The 19,994-nt window shown below is 47.5% G+C and overlaps 1 protein-coding gene across 1 annotated transcript in view; it reads right to left on the minus strand.

Annotated features, from left to right (window-relative positions):
• LOC146193512 (putative cytochrome P450 49a1) overlaps positions 1–19,994 on the minus strand; it is a 107,933-nt gene that overhangs the window by 79,699 nt on the left and 8,240 nt on the right. The window contains exons 4-5 of the mRNA XM_084600570.1: positions 19,373–19,563; positions 15,581–15,675 (exon numbers count right to left, since the gene is read on the minus strand). Of these exons, the coding sequence (XP_084456696.1) occupies positions 15,581–15,675; positions 19,373–19,563 (286 nt within the window). The remainder of the gene's footprint in view (positions 1–15,580; positions 15,676–19,372; positions 19,564–19,994) is intronic.

Below are 19,994 nucleotides of genomic sequence, written 5' to 3' on the forward strand. Positions count from 1 at the left end.
AGTTCATATGGTTGTTGCGAATTTGCAGGGTCGCAGCGGAGCACTAGAGAAAAATGACCAGCGTGGCAGGCTTCTTTTTTTTTTCGAAACGTTTGCCACAAGGCATAAGTTGAGAAAGGGGCAATGGGATGCAGGAGATAGAAAGTTAAAAGAAGGATTGAAGTCCAGTTGCGCCTATGTATTCGAGAAGGTTGGCAGTGTAGCGATTGTCCATTGTTCATTTCTCATAATCACAATTGCGATTCCACCGCAGGCCCACCTTCATGATTATCCGTTGCCTAATGTGAGTCGTTGATGGACACGTCCACAACAAGTGACACACATCGCAGACGTCAGGTGGAGTATCACAGTGAGGGCACCTGTCAGTCACTGGTACATCTTTTTCCCGCCATCGATGTCGAACAGATGGGGTCAGAGCCGCCCCTGCCCGGATCCGGCGCACTGTTAACTCCTCCTGCCGAGTAAGACAACGGGGGAGAGGGTGCGAACACGGAGGAATGAGAGTGCGTGTTCGCTGGCGCAGAACTTGCGAATCGGAAACGTGGGTGAGGAACGGATCTGGGGGAAGAGGGGAAGGTGGTGGATCACCTGATGTGTTTATGTGCGTCATTGAATCTGCTTGAATATTATGTGGATCGCGAGCATGGCCGCGAATCCAGTGTATGCGCACAGGACATGGGTACTTTGAACAGAGCAAACGTATGGACTGTGTTATTTGGAATGTGCGTCGAACGGCCTTAAGCTGTTTAAGGGCAGTGAGAGAGTCTGTGTAAAGATGAACTGCATTAAATGTAGGAACTGGTGAAAAGGAATGTATGGCATTGTAAATGACTTGAAGTTCCAGTGCCAGAGGGGTGCACGTATCCGCGGTACATGTCACGTGAGTGTTGAGATGCGGATGTGAGGGACCATACACAGAAGTAACTCCTCGCTCTGCAGTATGGGATGCATCGGTGTATAATATGCACCCTTCAGGCAGATGTGTGGATGATAGCGACGGGGAAGCAGTGGGGCGATTGTCCGTGAGCTGGCAGCACGACCATGGAGGTAGTGTCTTTAAATGATGTAGTTGTAAAGACTGTTTGCGAGCTCTTTTTGCCATCCGCTGATCAACGAGTTCGGTAAGCGTATTTAGCTGGGAATACTCCTGAAGTACTGGTATGGGTGTTAGGCGGGGAAGATATGTTATTGCACGCATAGCCTCATGATTGATGGCCTCAAGGGAGTCCCACTGTCTGCGGGTGAGAAGTTCAAACTGTGTCTGGTAGATTATACGCGGCTGGAGGACAGAGCGAACAAGCTGGCGGGCCGTGTGAGCACGCGCGCCGTTAGAGCGCATAGCTTTGCGACGAATGAGACCTAGAGTAGCGTGAGCGGTCTTACGGATGGCTGTCAGCCACGGGGTGCCAGTCGCAAAGGAATGAAGAAGACGACCAAGAATACGAACGGTTTGTACTGAGGAATTAGGGTATTATCTATCATAAAATTTATAATGGCAGCTTTCCATAAGCCAGCTTTATTTCCAATGCGAATGAAACAGGATTTTGTATGCGAAAGAGTTAGGCCCAAAGGAGGGAGGCGAAATGTCAATACATCCAGCGCATGCTGGAAGGCCGCCTGATGGACAGACGTATCTGGGTGACAGCACCATAAGGTTATATCATCGGCATACGCAAGCACGCGTATAGAAGGGATGGCCTCTAGGGCTCGAACAAGTGGAATGAAGGCCACATTAAATAATGTAGGGGCGAGACCGGAGCCCTGGAGAACTCCTCTGTTTGAGGGGAAGTGACCAAAGGGCTTTCCATGGACACGCACACTGAACGTTCTATTTGTTAGAAAGGCGTGAATGGCGAGGAGAAACCTGTGAGGGAGACCAAGAGTTTGTAGGGAGGCAAGAATGGCTGAGTGAAGGATGTTATCATTTGCCTTTGTTATATCTGTAGCGATCACAGTTCTAACAAGATGACTGTGCAGAGAGTGGTGAAGCACGTCAGCAGCCAAAGTAGCAAGACCGTCCTCCGTTCCTATTTGCGGGCGGAAGCCAATTTGGGATTCTGGATAACAATCATGGGATTCCAACCACCACAATAGGCGAGTGGCGAGAATGTTTTCGTAAAGCTTGCAGATTGTTGGCGTCAGGGAAATTGGACGAAGGGCAGAGAGATACTGGGGGATTACCTGACTTCGCTATTGGAACAACAATAGAATGTTTCCACTCGTCCGGCATGACAGCAGAATGCCACACGTCATTGAATGCATCAAGCAGGGTCTGCAAAGCAGTCCCGGTAAGCAAGGTGGAGACGTCGAGGTGGAATCATAGTGGGGAAAAAACTGTCTGGCCGCCTGTTTTGCAAATGTGTCCTCATCTACATTCATCGCAAGGCGAATGCTCTGTGTAATCAGAAACTTGAAAATACCGCTCCATGGCGTGAAACACTCTCCAAAGTTGTCGATTACTCTGCTTGGAGGACAAACGCTCGCACCATGAAGCCTAACGTTGCCTTCCTAGACGCTTTTCATAGCGCCTCGCACGCGCGGTAGCCCGGTGAAGAGCGGGGACAGCCGATGGGTCATCGGGGTTACGAGCAGCATAATGATATGTCAAGCGACACAGAGCCCACAGATTCAGCAGGTGGATGTCCGGGTTTGGCTCGTCTTCATTTACAGTGTTGGTAATCGTGTGGGACGCAAGAACAGCAGAGAGAGTAGACAATGCTGATGATGGGGTGAAATCAGATAAGCGATTGTCTGCGCGTACAGAGTCCTATGATGTTATTCGTACGCTACGGCGTATTTTACGTATCCACGAAGGAGGGAGAGAGATAAAGATAGGACTGTGATCACAACCCCAGGTATCTGGTTGAACAGCCCAACGAGGGCTACAAGGGCTTAACCACCAAGTCAAATCAGGTGAATAAGGCCCACCTCGTGTACGGGTATATGTATGCGGGTGGTTTAAAAGATGAAAAGAATTATCTGAAAAGCTTCCCTGGATGTGTGCACCCCTGGGAGAATTCGATGGGTAACCCCACGAAGTATTTGCGTCGTTGAAGTCTCCACCGACTAGAATAGGGATACCCGAGTAGGTAAAACGGAGAAAACGAACTCATCCAAAATTAGGAGATGCGGAACCAGGACAGCTATAAAAGGAAACTAGTATAAGTGGCGTGCGTACAGGCTTAACTAGGAGTGCTGCCACCTCTTGGCGTATGTTACACCACCGTGAAAGGTCGATCGATGTGTGGGGAACTGAAGTGTGATAATAAATTGCAGATTTACCTGGGCTGAGGGAAGAGGTGATACAACGGCGATCAGGAATGGAAGGTGAATGGTAAGCGCAGAATCCTGAAAGGCGAGGAAGGGAGTTATGCTCTTGAAGTAATAAGGCCCACGCCCTTCGATTTTTGTCGCGAAGACGGATGTTCACTTCAGAGGCCTTATTCGCAAAGCCTCGACAATTCCACTGCACCACCAGAGACAGTGCATTATTCATTGCGAGGCCGAAGAGCTCCTACGATGAGGGAGGTCACCTGCTTCATAAGGGCTAATATTTATCCACTGTCGGGGTATTCGGGGTTAACGTGTTGTCTGCACGTGATTGTGGTTTGATGCTTATTTGAGGTGATTCATCTGAAATCTTATCACGAGGTATTATACTTCTTCGAGAGGGGTGAGAGCGACGCTGTTCTAGGAGCTGGGTGAGTTCGTCTAGACATTGGCGAGCTTCTGCAATGGCATTGTCTAAAACAGAGTCTTCATCTGCGGCATCCACATGTGATTGGTGCACTGGTAGTTTTGGTGTACCATTTGATCCACTACGGTGAATCGCTTGTGCGTATGAGCGATGCTGAGAAGACGTATGATGAGCAGGTGGGTCAAGTAAAGGAAGTGCAGGGAAGTCGGTTTCGTCACATGTAAGAGCAGCGAAGCGATTACTTGTAGGAATATCTGCTTTTCCAGTCTGCTAGCGGGACGGCCTCGTTCGCTTCTTCTTTGGACAAGCGGGGGAGTGCATGTCATGGTCCGCCGATTTGCATAGGGCACAAAGCGCTATTGGTTCATTCATGTCGGCCACAGCTGCCGGATAAGGGCAGGTATTTTGCATGTGCCCTTCTTTATGGCAGTGATAACAAAATATACGACGAGGTCGGAAGGGCTATGGTTTGATAATCGCACCATAATAGGTTAGGTACTCAGCCAAAGTCAACGGGCCTTGTAGGGTGAGTAGGTATGAACCCCCGCACCCCAGAGGCAGTGTTTGCAACACTGCGTGAGTTGAACAGCGAATGTTTGCTCGCACTTCCTCAGAAGGACTTCTGCTGTCGACATGGTAAACGACGCAGCGGAGGGTGTCAGGGCAAGAGGCAAAATATATTTGCACTGGGACATGCTCATTCGCATCCAGGGGATATTGAGTAACTGCACACATTTTCTGGGCATCCACCAAGGATGGCAAGTTCACCGTAATGGTGTTCGATGGGCGATGGACGACAAATCCACAGTAGTTAGTAGAACCTAGAACTTGGTCAATTGTGGCTTGGACCCACCGGGGAGGGCTAGCCGTTATATCAAAGCGCAATGTATGCTTGATGGTGACGCGGAACGAGTTAGCAGTTAGTGGAAGCGAGGCTCGACTCATTGGAGGCATCTGTGGTGGTATCAGGGGCTGACACGCTGTAGCTGGCCGTGGAAGGGAAAACTGAATCGGTGCGACGGGCACAGTTCCTTGAGGGAGGGCTACAGGCACAGAGGCTGCGGAGCAATCCATGGGACAAGCCGAAGTCGTTCCATCCGAAGACAAAGCGGACTGGGGCATGTAGGCGTTGATGATTACGTGGACGTGGATGCTGCGCCAGGTTGTAACACAGCAGAAATCCGCACAGCTGTCGTCGGCGGAGCAGTATCCATGCAGGCGCGTAGCCCAGCCTCGCTCGGCAACGCCGAGCTAAGCCTAGCCTGCGCCTGAGGGATCCGGTAGGACTTTCTTGAGAAAGGGCCCACCGAGGCGGAAATCGCTCCACAGGGGCGTCTTCGTCATTCGTTCTCACGGAGGGCACTCTCCTACCCACACAAAACGACAGTAAATAGGCGAAACAAGATAAAAACATAGAGCTCTAAGCGGACACGTATCAGCTCAGGCGCTCCTTCTTTCTCCTCATTCTGAACAGCCCGTGCCGTGCTTGCGCTCTGAGCACGCGCTGCACCTCTTTATTTTCCTCTAACACGGGCTGGTAACGCTAATCTCAGCGCCTCATTTTATAGGAGCCTTGCGCTGCCCAGGGGGCGCTGCGAAAAGGGTGCTAAAAAGTGCCCCCTGGGGGCGTCTGCTGGGTAGTATAAATCCCCGGTGTCTGCATTAGAATGCATTGAGTCAGCATGAATCCACCGCTTTAATTTCTATTATGTATGAATTACAACGAATTTAAGGCGCTGAAAAACCTTTCGAGGCTGTCACGACGTCAAAAAATGTAATAAATGATCCAACGTCAGGCATTATCCGACATACAGTAATGGGAGACGAAGTCTTGGTGCGCTGCTAGTTGACGCGCCAGGCGCGTTTCGCGCGAATTCGTGGAGCTTTTTGCAAGCTTTACACGCAGCTGAGCTGAAGCAAGTAATACCCGAAACCGCAATACGCATAGGCAGCGTAAACAACCCCCCTGAGGCGAAAATAATCCTTCCGATGGGCACCTTGAGGCGGCCGTGCATGGGTCGTTGGGGTTCGCGTTCAATGTATGCATGTGAGCTTGTAACTGGGTCCTAAGCTGGTTTTTGCTTTTTACGCATCATTTAGCTGATAAACAACTCTCGTAATGTTTGGAAATACAGTCCACATATTGGAAAGTCCCACAAAAGCTGAAGCAGACTCTGCAGAAACGTTCGAATTACACCGCGGCTGGCGCTTGTGTTCGTCATTAGGTGCAGATATCAGAAGGCACGCTGACCTCGTTTCACCACTGCTCAGCTACTAATAGCCTTAGAGTTATGTGCTTGCAGCTCTTGAGCCAGAGGTTTTTGCCTGTTGGGGGCAGTGGGGACTTTGCATATTAGAATTTAGCGCTCTATCAGATCAAGAACATGCGGTGACGCACGCACGTGCAGTTCTTACATACACAGCTGGCGAAAACAGTAACATAACGGGCGGTTTCGCTCTCAATCACAAATAAACACGCGTATATAGCTTCACTCTATATATTTCAGCTCTGAGCCGGCGGAGAGGCCAGCTTAGAGCGAACGGCGTTTCTCAAACCACTATATGCATGCACATGACCGTCCGTACCAATCGCACTGTAGCCTCGTTTCGTACGGATTGAAAGAAAGCTGTAGAGTTGAAGAATGAAATTGTTAACTTGTCCTTGGCACCCTACGACGCAAGCGAAAATACCAGCGGTGACGATGTTTCGGGACGGATGGTACGCGGCAAGATCAATGCCGCATGGTTTGAACATCTCGCACCGCAGCGCTTTCTTTAATAAATTAGGCTACTGCTGGTTTACAACGATGTCCACGATACATGACGACACTTTTCACGCTCACAAATGGGTAAAAAGAAGCACGAATCGGCGTAGAAAGCCTGCCAGATATGCGCTGCAGCATAGGCAGAGCCGCCGTTGTACTACCCAGTCAACCTTTCCTTTGCCGCCACGAGGCGGCGCCATCCTACTAAAAACTCCAGCGCAAGGTCCCATGCCATAGGGCCCCCCACCTAGAAGGAACGGCGAAATGTACGCGCTGACAGGTCAGAGAGGGGGATTCTACGGCTGCAAGCAGGTCTGCAGACAAGCTGGAAACATCTGAGGGAAGCTTCTGGGGAGATGTCTCGAGGTACGCGGGTTTGAGGCGATCTAGAGAGACGACCTCTTCGCGACCATCCAGCAGGATTGTCGCTGACTGTCGTCCTGTTGAGGACGCGGCACGGGCCGTCGTATGAGGAGGTAAGAGGCGCCTTTACAGCGTCTCGCCTGAGAAACACATGCGTCGAGGAAGCAAGGTCTGTGTGCACAAAGACTTGATGGGCAGATGAGCGAGGCGGCACTGGGCGTAGACGCTGAAGACAGTCTTTTAGGCGATGAAGGTATTGTAGGGGCTGGGACGATGGAGCCGAAGTTACGAACAAGTCTCCTGGAAGCAGCAGGAATGTACCGAAAACGAGTTCGGCCGCCGAACAGCCAAGGTCACGACGCAGGACGGCACGTAGGCCTAGGAGCACCATAGGGAGGTGGTCGAACCAGTGCTCGCGATCCAGGCTCGCAGTGAGGGCAACCTTGAGCTGGCGATAAGCCACTCGACCATGCCATTGGCACAGGGAAAGTATGATGTGGTGCGGCAGTGCTTAGTGCCGAGCAGCCGTGTGAGCGAAGTTAAGAGGGCACATTCGAACTGGCAGCCGCGATCCGTGGTAACAATGCCGGGGTAGCGGCACCCACGCTGAAACGAAAGCTCTGCAGCTGTTTGCACAGTAATGTCCCGAATTGGCACGGCTTCGGGTCAACGGGTGAAGCGGTCAACCACGGAGTAAGATAGACAAGAGCGCCGACTCCGCTCTTTGGAAGGGCGGAATTTTGCTACGTCGAGGAAAACTTGGTGGCGGATCCGATAGATGGCGCTAGTAATTATCACCGACTCTGCATGCAGACAGTTGACAGTTGACAGCCGTGTGGTGCGGACGCGTGTTCCATCGCTCCTCCGATTGCACGTGGCTACCGGGAACGGACGGACTCTCGACAGCGGGAGCTTCCGAAGCATCAAATAGATGAGCTCTTTCTTTTATTAACTTTATTTCTTTTTCACCTAGTTAGGTTAGGTGCAGCCTAAAGAATAGATTTTAGCTCTTGGTCCTAGCGACCTGGTTTTTTTGTGCCGGCAGCTAGGTTTTCTTGGCGTCCATTATTTAGCTATCTTGTTTGGATAAATATTTTTTTTTCTATGCTATTGGCATTCGCAGAATTGCTTTTTAACGCGTGTTTGCTAGTCGTTTCTTGTGTCTTCTTTTGACAATTTGAACATTCTGAGAATTCATAATAGATATAGTTCATTCGATGAGCGCTTAAGATGTGCAATCAAAAGAAGGTAAAGTGTACTCAGTGTGAGGCGCAGGTTAAACTCAAGGAAACGCGTTTTGACTCTGTAGGTGAAGCGGAAGGCAGCGACTTTTTGTGTCGGTGTTGCGTACTGAGTGCGCGTCTAGATAGATTTGATCAAGAAAGGGGCAGTTTAGTGTCTCGTGTGGATTATTTAGAAAAGAAGTACGTTTGTTACGAGCGGAAAATCAGAAACTGCTTGGACAGCTTACTCAAATTGAAAAAAAGGGGCCGACTTGCCCAGGTGCTTAACGCCGGAGATTCTAACATCAACAGGTGCAAGCGAGATATCTTGGAACGTGTAAGGGGTGATAAGAGAGTGATGATTGGAGCCTTCCCAGGGAGAACAATGAGGGCAGTGCTGAAAGAGAGTAAAAATATCCTGTTGAGAATTCCGCAGAGAGCAGTATGGTAATAGTAGCCGCGGGGCTAAACGATGTCCTAAATGGTGACGCTGCCGGAGTGGTGGAAAGTTTAGCTAAGGGAGTTGACGAGATCAGGGAGATAGCACAGCAGACGCAGATAGTTGTATGCACAGTACCAGAGGTGCTAGGATTGAACGGAAAGATGGAAAAGGACGTGGTGAAAGTCAATCAGGACATAAGAAAGTTCAGCCTGGAGAAGCGTTTCGAAGTGGTTGAGGTAAACAGGGAGGTACATAAAGCAGGTTTTGGTAGGGCTTTTCAGCGAGATGGCATTCATTTTAACAGAAGGGTGGGAGCAGAGATCGGCTGGCGCCTGGCAGGCAGGGCTGTAGCTTTTTTGGGGGTCGGCGAGGACTCCGTGCACAGAGGTAGTTAGAAGTGAAGCAGAAGAAAGTGTAATAATGGAGGCTGAGCCCCGATAAATGGCGAAGAGTAGGTCGAGAAAGAAAAGTCAAAAAGATATTTAACATCTGGATCAGCTACATAAACATGATAAACATGCAAGGAAAAAGAGCGAAATGGCTAGAGATAGAACAGCAGTTGAAGGATGACAAAATAGGTGTGTACGCTCTTTGCAAGACTCATCTCAGGGATATAGAAGATCCGCCGTTTATAGAAGGCTGCGTCTGGGAAGAATGCAACAGAACGAGAACGGAAAAAAAGGGTGGAGGGGTAGGTATGTTGATACATCAGGGAACAAAATGGCAAAGAATTAAATCATCTTGTAAAGAACATATCTGGGTTTCAGGAACAATTGCCGGCATAAGGACATGGCTAGTGGTAGTTTATTTAGGAACAGGACATCAATGCAGGCAAGAAAACAGGGATCTTGTTGAATGTCTCAGTGAGGATATAAGCCAGTTTGGAAACGGGGCCAATATTATTCTACTGGGGGACATGAACGGCCACATCGATGATGTGGATCGATAAGCGGATTGTAAAGGCAAGCTAATGCTAGATTTCTGTGAGCGACACGATCTGGTTATAGTAAATGGAGAAACAAAATGTGAAGGCCAAATCACGTGGGAATTCCGCAATAGGCAGACGATCATTGACTATTGTCTAATGTGGCAGGAAATTTATAGCAAGGTCACTACAATGGAAATATAGACGAAGAAGGGGAGTGTAGTCCGGGAAGTAATCATAAACGTATTAGTCTGCAGATGGGGCCCTTGATGAAAAGAGAAATCGAACTTAGACAAAACGTAAACGCAAAATTAAACGACGATCAAGTTGCGCAGATAGCAGCATACATAGAGGAAGCAATAGAGAAACGCCCCATGGAAGACTGGGATTATGAACATGTAGGACTACTCATAAGGAGGAAAATTCAGGAGGTTAAAGTAGCAAACCGCTGGAATGGAAAGAGAGAGCCACGGAGCTGGTGGAATAAGAAAATCAGGGAAGCTATTGAACAACGGCGGGCTGCTTCAAGGGAACACCGAATGGCAAAGAAAGCATAGGTATCTCAGGAGGAAATCGAGCAAAAATGGGAATCATATCGACAAAAGAAACTTGAGGTACAGACCCTTGTCCAATGTAAAATAAAACAGTCCACTGATCGCTGGATGGCCGACATACACGATGCCTCTAGAGGCGGATCAAGAAAATTCTGGAACCATATAAGCTGGCTAGGGAAAAGGAATCAAAGAAAGCAAGATCGGATTCAAGATAACGAGGGAAATTGTTTAAAAAGAGACAACGCAGTGAACTACATTACATCAGTTATACCCGAGTCATTTAAAAGCGATGATAGGGTAATCTCCGCAAATCAGGAAGCAACACAAGATAGCAGAATACAAAGCACCTTAGAACTGACCAATCTAAACTGGAAAAAGGCAGAAAAAAATATTCCTAAAAACACATCTACAGGGATAGATGGAATTCCGATCAAGCTGATTAATGAACTCGGTCCAAAAAGTAAGGAAACGTTGTTAAAAGCTTTGGAAACAGTCATAGCGAATAAGCAAATTCCGGACAGCTGGCGGCAGAGTAAAATGAATTTGATTTATAAAGGGAAAGGAGAAAGGATGCATATAAAATCCTACAGGCCGATTACCATAACATCTGTTATGTACAGGTTAGCCATGCAGGCTGTGAAATTAAAGGTGCAAGAATGGGTTGAAAGTAACAAGATACTCGGAGAACTTCAGAACGGCTTTAGAAATGGTCGGCGCTTAGATGATTGCCTGTTCGTGCTTACCCAATGCATCGAAATATCTAGAGTGGAAAATAGACCTTTGTATTTGGCCTTCCTGGACATAAACGGGGCGTACGACAACGGAAGCAGGGAATTCCTGTGGAACATATTAAAAGAAGAAAGTAGCGGTTATGAGATAATAGAGTTCCTACAGGAAATATACCGGGAAAGCAAAGCAGAAATTACGTGGGAAGGGATAAGAAGTACGGAGGATGTCAAAGTATGCAAAGGATTAAGATAAGACTGTCTTCTATCACCGGTGCTGTTCATGCTTTATATGATAAACCTGGAACGGAGGATACAAGACAGTAACCTAGGTTTTAACCTGTCATATAGATTAGCTGGAAAGGCGGTAGAGCAGCGCCTCCCCGGTTTGATGTATGCAGACGATACTGGGCTGCTAGCTGAGAGTCTGGAAGGATTGCAAACTCTAGTTAAGTATTGCGGAGACGAAGGGGACGCTCTAGGCTTCAGTTTCAGCGCATTAAAGTCGGGTCTGACGATTTTCAACGGCTCAACTGATCAGGGTCTTAAAATACAAGGCCTTGAAATACCTAGAGTAGGAGAATATAAATATCTGGGGCATGGGTAAACGAAGGATTGGCATACATTGGAAAGCACGAGCAATCACTTAAGGCTAAAGGGCGAAGGAATGCCGGGATAATGAAGCATAAGGCATTGTGGGGATACAATAGGTATGAGGTTTTGAGGGGTATTTGGAAAGGAATTATGGTGTCCGGACTTACTTTCGGAAATGCGGTTTTGTGCCTAAAATCAGAGGTACAGTCGACATTAGAAACAAATCAGAGATCCGTTGGGCGATTAGCACTAGGTGCCCACGGCAAAACTACAAATGAGGCGGTACAGGGAGATATGGGCTGGGCATCGTTCGAAGTACGGGAAGCGCAGAGTAAAATATTATATTAGGAACGCCTGAGGAAATTGGACAGTAACAGATGGGCAGCTAAAGTATTTAAATACCTGTACCTAAAAAGCGTTGACTCACAATGGAGGAAAAGAACTAGAAAACTAACAAGTAAGTAGGCTAGTAATAAGGACGGAGAAATAAAGAGCATTAAGCAACAGGTTAAAAACACAGAAGGTATAAATTGGATAAATTCGATGGAAAAGAAACAGAGTGTGGAAATATACAGAAAGTGGAAAATGCAGATCAGGAAGGATGATTTCTTTGATAACTGAAGAGGCAGTGCCCTACTTTTTGAAGTTAGATCAGGGTGCCTTTAACCCGCAGCTACAAAAAGAAATTTGACAATGTGGATGACGCATGTGCTGTATGTGTTAACTCCAGGGAAACAATTGACCATATTATACTCGAATGTAATGGTATCCATCCGGAAGTTGGTGCAGGCGCAATCACTGTTCCTGAAGCTCTGGGGTTTAAAGATAACAATGGCCGGGTGAATAAACCGGCTGTGGAAACTAGCAAAAAACGACTGGAAGATTGGTGGCTCAAAAGTAGAGAAGTGACATAATGTTGGTAATGTAGGAACAAAATTTAATAAATAGAATGATGGTTTAGTTAACCATTCTAAATCAATAATTAAAATATAGGGAGAAAAATGAGCATGATAGCTACTGCTACCCCCCGTTTCAAAGGGGACGCTCCTATATTCCATCCATCCATCCGACTCTGCTGAAGCGTGCGGCCGCCGCGCCTCCGCTCCGGCGGTACCCATGCTGCCGCCGCGTCTGTCGTCTGCTTCTTGTTGCTGCACTTACGTATCGCCTGCATCGCTGCGTGTATATGTATCGCCTGCATTGCCGTGGGGAATATATCCCTTGAAATATATCCCGTTGTCTGCATCTTCCAGCTGCACTGAGGTGTCATCAGTTGCCTGCCTCATCGCTGGCATATATCGCTTTCAGTCCCGTCGCGCTCATTTGCTTCATACAGCTCACCAATTTTCTCCCCGATTTGGATCACTCAACAGCTTGCGGGTTCTGAAATTTTCTGAAATACTGTGGGAATTGCACCCTTGACACGGAGAGCCCATTATTCTTCATTAAGTAATACGTTTCCTTTATAGCTGCAGTAGTTTTTAGAGAAAAAATTCATACTTGAAATGCCGCGCACACACCCTGTGTTTTTGAATTATTCCTGGCCAATCTGCGGAATGTTCTGCTTCCACTGCTCGAAAAGCTTTGAATCAGTTGGCGGCCGAAACAAGAGGGCTTTTTCGTTTTCTTTGCCGTGCCCTGCATTACATCCAACGACGAAACACTTCCTCGCCTACCCTACTATCCGCATATAAAAAAGCAGTGCACAGTATGCGCTCTTTACACGTATGTCTTGCTGTGAGCCGTTCCGTCTGCGCACTGGTGATCTCGCTGCGTAGTTTGTCGTCTGCATGCCTCAGTCGACTCATTTTCAAGAGAATACGCAGACGACAAAAACAAAAACACTGACGGAGCTTTACCTTAAAGTTTTACTTAAAATATACAGGTTGGTGGTGACCACGATTCCACTTGTGCGTTTTCCGGCTAGCAGACGGTGCGCAAAGCTTGCCCTCCGTAAAATCCCTTGGTAATTTGAAAGTAGCGACTTTCTGTGAACTATGCCGCCACGCCGCGCACCCTCGCCGATCCTCCTCTCTCACCTCTCCCATCGAGCTGTGATTGGCTCCGCGGGCGGTCTTCGGGAAAAGCGCGCGTTAAGTTCGCTCTTTTTGTTATTTCATTTTTCGTGGGCGACATTTTTTGGGCAGCCGCCGCTGCTACGACCGAACTCCCTGACATTGCGCGCTTGCACTTCGCGTTATTCGCGCTCCTTTAGAGCAGCACTATGCCCAGTTGCTGCGCATTTCAGTGCACAAGCCGGCGTGAAAAAGGCTTTGTTCTTTTCGCGAATCCGAGCGGCAACAAAGACACCATTAGAAGAAAAAAGTGGCTGCACAACATCGGCCGCAAGAACTTTACGCCGACGAAGCGTGCCTATCTCTGCGAGGTACAAGCGAATGTATACTGAAACTGCATGCAAGCGCATCATTAATCTGGCAATCTCACTTAATTCACTGATCATCTTGCGTTGTCATGCGTGGTATTGTTTTCACTTCATGGTTCCGCTCAACATGCTATAATTTCGATGGCTGATGCATACAATGCGCATACATTCGCATATAATACCCGCTTTAATTTCTAAACCAATAGGTCTCGCTTTTCAACGATAGCGCGTGCAATGAGGGAGATTATTAAGCGCTTGTGTCGTCTCCTGTTCCTTTTAGTCTTGTGTTTTCGCGCTGCTTTAAGATGAATCCAATCCAACTCGCCCAGTTTTCTATACTTCACAGCTTTCTACTCATCTCTCCCCTGTCAGGCACCAGTGCCAGCATCAGGCTACAACATGAACTCCACTACTGAAGCAATAATCATCATCAGCCTGACTATACCCACAGCAGGGCGAAGGCCTCTCCCATATTTTTCCAATTAACCCTGTTCTGTGCTAGCTGCATCCACTTGACCCCGGCGAACTTCTTAACCTCATCTGCCCACCTAACTTTCTGCCGCCCCCTGCTACGCTTTCCTTCCCTTGGAATCCAGTTTGTTACCCTAAGCGACCATCGGTTATCCTTTCTTCGCACTACATGTCCTGCCCATGCCCATTTCTTCTTTTTAATTTCCACTAGAATGTCAATAACTTGAGTTATTTCTCTGACCCACACTGCACGCTTCCTATCTCTTAATGTTACCTCTATCATTTTTTGTCCCATAGCCCTCTCAGTTGTCCTCAACTTAAGTAGAACCCTCTTGGTTAGCCTCCACGTTTTAGCCCCATGCAATGCGCCTGAAGCAATGCGCCAGCCCAATCTTGCCCGCGTGCCTGCTCTGCCACAATGGCTCCGCTCCAGCCATATACGGGGTACCCAAGGTGCACAAAAAGAATTTGCCACTTCGCCCGATTGTGAACTTCACCCGGTCTCTATTATACAAGTTGTTGGGCTATCTGCACCGGGTACTCGCTCCTTTGGCCGGAAGAACCAGCACGCACGTGAAAGACTCGGCACAGTTTGTAGAAAAAACTAAAGACAATAACGTTTGACGACGACCACGTCATGGTGTCTTTCGACGTGAGATCCATGTTTACGTGTGTGCCGGTAGACTTCGCAGTCGAATGTTGCAAAACAGCTATAAAGAACTACTTGTCTCTGCTAGAACGTACACCTATTGAAACGGACGATCTATCCCAGCTCCTCAAATTCTGCCTGTCCAACACGTACTTTACGTTCAACAAGACGTTCTACAGGCAGGTCTTCGGGACAGCAATGGGTGCTTCCATTTCTGTGGTTTGTGCCAACCTGGCCCTAGAAACGATTGAAAACCGCGCACTGACGTCATTCGACCCTCCACCAAGACTGTTCCTTCGTTACGTTGACGATTGTTTCGGTCTCATCCGTCGAGAGGACGCCGAAAAATTCCTGCGGCACCTTAACTCGTTTCAAGAAAGCGTCCAGTTCACTATGGAAGAAGAAGTCAACGGGCGACTCCCCTTCCTTGACGTCCTTGTTGAAAGAACAAGAAACGGTTTAGCGACGAGTGTATACAGAAAGCCTACCCACACGGGTAAATATCTGAATTTTCATTCAGCGCACCCATTAGGGCATAAGCGATCTGTTGCCTCGGCGCTTTTTAATCGGGCCTTCAGGATTTGCTCAAGCCCAAGAAAAACACGTCGTGAACTGAGCCACATACGGAGGGACTTTAAAGAAAACGGATACCCTTCCCAAGTCCTCCGTTCGCAAGAACTACGCGCTGCAGCCCCTCCAACCGGAGAAAGAAGAGAAAAGAAAAAGCGTGCTGTCATTCCTTATGCCCAGGGCGTCAGAGAAATCTTATGCAGGATATTCGCTGCCTACGACGTCCAAGTGTCCCATGTACCATCCAGCAAGCTCCGAGATCATCTGGTACAGGTCAAGGACCCTTTGGAGAAGACAAGCTGCCCTGGCGTCGTCTACAAGATTACTTGCAAAGATTGCAGCGCTTCCTACATAGGCGAAACTGACGACTTCAGAAGACGATTGAAGGAACACCAACGTGACGTAAAGAACAAAAAAGTGACTTCTAACGCTCTAGCAGAGCACAATCAAGACACTGGCCACCTGATTGACTGGGATTCCGCGCAGATACTTGAAAGGGAAAAACTGTTATCTACCCGCCTACTGAAGGAATCATTACACATCCAAATGACAAGCGAAGCGATAAACAGGACGCGGGGAAATCTACCCGAGATGTACATGCACTTTGTACGCAACACTAACTTTATAAGCAACGGCCCACCTGGTTTCATTTCCATTGTGAACAAGGCACCCGCAGCGGTGCGGAAAGGTCAATGTGTTTATGTTTTCTTTTTCTTTTTCGTCTGTGACTTCGGCGAGTGCTGTTTTCGTCAATATATCTGCGATGGTTTTGTTGAGGCGCTCCGTAAGTCCGTTGGTCTGAGGAAGGCGAGCAGTTGTCCAGCAGTGGCTCATTTGGCTGTAGCGCAAGCCACTGAGGTTGTAGCCTGGGTGAGCTCAGCTGTAAATACAGCTCCTCTGCCTGTGATGAGAACTTCAGGAGCGCCGTGTCTCAGGAGAATTCGTTCGACGAAAAACTTAGCAACTTCCGCTGCGGTATTGCTAGGCAGGGCTTTCGCCTCGGCGTAGCCGTTCGCGAAATCGATTTTCACAATGATCCATATGTCCCTGATGAAGTGTGGAAGGGGCCAAGGTCTCTCCGAATTTGTAAAAATGGTTTAACCGGGGGCAGTATTGGGCTCAGTAGTCTAACAGGTCTCGTTCGGGGTGTCTGGAGTCACTGGCATTCACGGCACGTTTTCACATAATGAGCAACATCTGCGGGAAACCGGGCCCAGAAATATTTCTCTTGTATCATGTGCAACGTGCGCACAAATCCGGGACGCCCTGTTGGCGGCTTATCGTGCAGCACCTGACGAATCTCGTGTCTAAAATTTTCAGGCACAACAAGAAGCTGCGCGGTTCTGTTGGCTGCGAAGTTCCTTCCGACGACGTCATTACTCAAGCTCGCCGGTCTCCGTTCGGCCACCGTCTCCGTTTCGTCGTCAAATAAGCAAGATGGCAGCCCCCAGCCGCAACGTGTCTCCTATACACGCGAGCTATCCTGCGCAAAAACGCTTCGGCTGGACAGCGTTACTGGGGCATTTACTTATTAACTTGCGCAGAATCACCTTGCCAAACTGCGAGTGCAGAAACACAATGCACCCATGTATACGGAAGGATGACGGCGCTGTTCAAACAGCTCGAACCAGCTCGAAGTGAACCAAATGAACATAGAAAGTGCAGAGTGAGCGCAACCACCACCGTTCCATTCCCACGGCCGTTATGATGTACAACTGAAGCTCAACTGAACTGCCGCTGAAAACGCCCCTGTAACAGGGGTACTAGCGTGCTCGGCGGTAGTTGATCTACAAATGTTCGTCGCACCCGTCTACGCTCAATATAAAGGCGGCGGACAAACATACAGGTAATGCCGCAAATTGCGCCTAGCAACACCTGGAACATTGTAGGAACAGAAGCGAATGGCTGGAATACATCTCGGCGCATCTTGCACTACAATGCAAGTGTTAAGGCCGCATCTCGCAACAACGAGCATGAAGAAGCAAACAGTGCGGAATCGGTTCATGGCTACAGTCACGCACGCTGGTGTATATTGTAAAAAAAAGTTTGGTATTGATTTGCAGTAGCCCGTCCAAAATGATACTACCAAAAATTATGATCGATGCAAAATTTGGCTCACAGATCTTAATCACTAAAAAATCTGATTTACTTTCTTTTCATAGCAGCCGTAACCCCCTCGTGTCCATATCATATTGCTTCCTTTTTCGTGCCGCCAGTGCAAACGTACAAATATTATGGCACAACATTGTGCGTTGATCTGTCCTAGAAAAGGCACGCAACTAACATATCTTGGGCTAACAAACCACTTGGTGTTCTGAGACATCATATTCGTAATGCACCCATGCGCTCAAGTTATTAGCATACGAAGCACCAGTAAAATCAAATTTAAAACATGCATGACGGATTTTTCACCCACAACAAGCCTATTTTACCGATGCAATTGAACGTTTTCAGAGCCATGCAGCTATATTGATTCATTCATCCTGCCACAACATAGTCACTTTTAGGATTACAGCCACCTCAAGCTGCGCCACCAGTCTTTCATTATTTCACAAAATTTTACAGCCATCTACGAACTGTGCACTACAGGATCCCATCGGCAGTCATATCTCACCGAACTCTTCGTAAACTCCAAATCAGCTGTCCACGTGCGCGAACCATCATCTTCACAGCTTCATTTTTCTCTCTACCGCCGAGGGCTGGAGTGGTCTGCTCGATAAAATTACAACACCAACCTCTCCCGCGAATTTCTCGCCTAGAGTGTGCAGCTATTTATTGCTATCATCTTCATAATCATACCATATGGCTGCTTTTTACTTGAATCCAAAACTTTGCACCTACCATTTATGTAATGCCACTGAAAATGGGTCTTTATAGAAATAAAAGTGAAATGCGTTGAATAACAACCTGTAGAGCTTCACGAGATAGAAACGTCATGTAATTTCATTTCATGTACCAATAATCGACACACACATATAAAACATGAAATTTTGATTAACCGCTTCTTTCAGAGACGACAATAATTCACCTTCCACACTGACATCCAATCAACTAAGGCAGACATCTGCGTATGATACTCAGATGTTTTATTTTGGCGATAACAATAGTGAGTGCTACCGTATGAAGACAAAACCCAGAGCTTTGGCTATACAGGTCACGCACAGAGCGAAGTTTTTTCAAGACGAAATCCGCTTTTCTCGATGGCGAAAAAAAAAATATTCTTTTGACACCCATTTCGAAATAATAAATAATTCAGCAGTGCCTTTCAACGAATTTTTAAGACAGCCACACATCACTCAATATTTGCATCAGGCTACTACGGGGATACAGTTTGATTGTAAGCAAGGCCTCTTGTTTAGAGCAGGCATCTATATTCAAAAGTTCATGGGACAGTTGAAAACCACCTTTTTCTTTAGTTTTTCTCTCTGACCAGAGCTGGCATTGAAAGCAATGTAGGGATCTTGGCACAACTGTCTAAATTGATAATGCATGGCTGCTTGAGATATTTTCGTCGATTCATAGAAAACGCGTGATAGAGGAGTGCCATTTTGATAGCTGAAGTCGGCTTACGAACGGGAAGAAGCAAAGTGGAAATACGTTGGCATCGCTATAGAGAATGTGATGAACCAGGGAAGTCGGCTTCAATTTCGCTGGTTGGATGCACCATACACAATCGTCCTATTAACTGAGGTGTGATCAAAACGATCCTTCCTGCCAATCAAATATTCATAAAAGATTATAGTGTCACGATAAACTGAGCGCTGTGAAAATAAAACTGATGGCTTTGAAATTTGCTGGTCAGAAAGCCGCTAGTTCTTGTTTTGTTACTTGTCGCATCCTTTGCCGTGCTGAGCTTGTTTTCATTAGGAAACATAATAAATTTATTAGACCATGTGTAAAGTTTAGATGTGTACAGAAAAAAAAAATCACAGTTGGAAGAATAAAGAAATATTTTTATACATTGAAACCACGCAGTTCACCGGGCTTTGTGGGACTCAAAACAAGACTCACTTTTTAGTGCCCACCTCGCCAAGATTTCATCGCAGCCAGCGACATCTCCTCTCTTGTCTCTCCGGCTTGCGATCAGCTGCAGTGCATCATCGGTAGCCTGTTCAATGCGCCCCGCATATGACTCGACGACACGAGACCAGAGGGTGCACGGTTGACCCATATTACGAATTTGTTTCCACTCTTCGCCTTGTCTGCAAAAGCGTAGAGGCGAATGAGGATGGCGAGGTGAACAGCGGTATCATAGAGGTATTGTTTTAGCAGATATTTTTACCACTAGTGAGTGAGAGGTAAGAACATATTTTGTGCCTAAGTAGGCTTACCTTATAGGCGTATGATGCTACAACGTTAACGGCCAGAATGTGCTTCTGTTCATGTGGGTCCTCGTTCGTGTACACGAACATCATAACTTACACAACCCTCAAAGAACTAGTTAAAAAGATAACGTTAAAGGCCTCGCTCTGCAGAAAATTCTGCGTCGTCGGCCTTGTGAGTGAAAAAACACAGGCATGAATCAGGAGGTAGGTATCAACATGGGACATATTTGCCAGCGCAGAAATCGAAGGCGGATTTTCGCAACTTCAAGAGACCTTACGACATGGCAGGAGCGGAAATTTCTGTTTCT

Source organism: Amblyomma maculatum, chromosome 4, assembly GCF_055883805.1.
Source record: "Amblyomma maculatum isolate TAMU_Amacu chromosome 4, ASM5588380v1, whole genome shotgun sequence".
Classification (NCBI taxonomy): Eukaryota; Metazoa; Arthropoda; class Arachnida; order Ixodida; family Ixodidae; genus Amblyomma; species Amblyomma maculatum.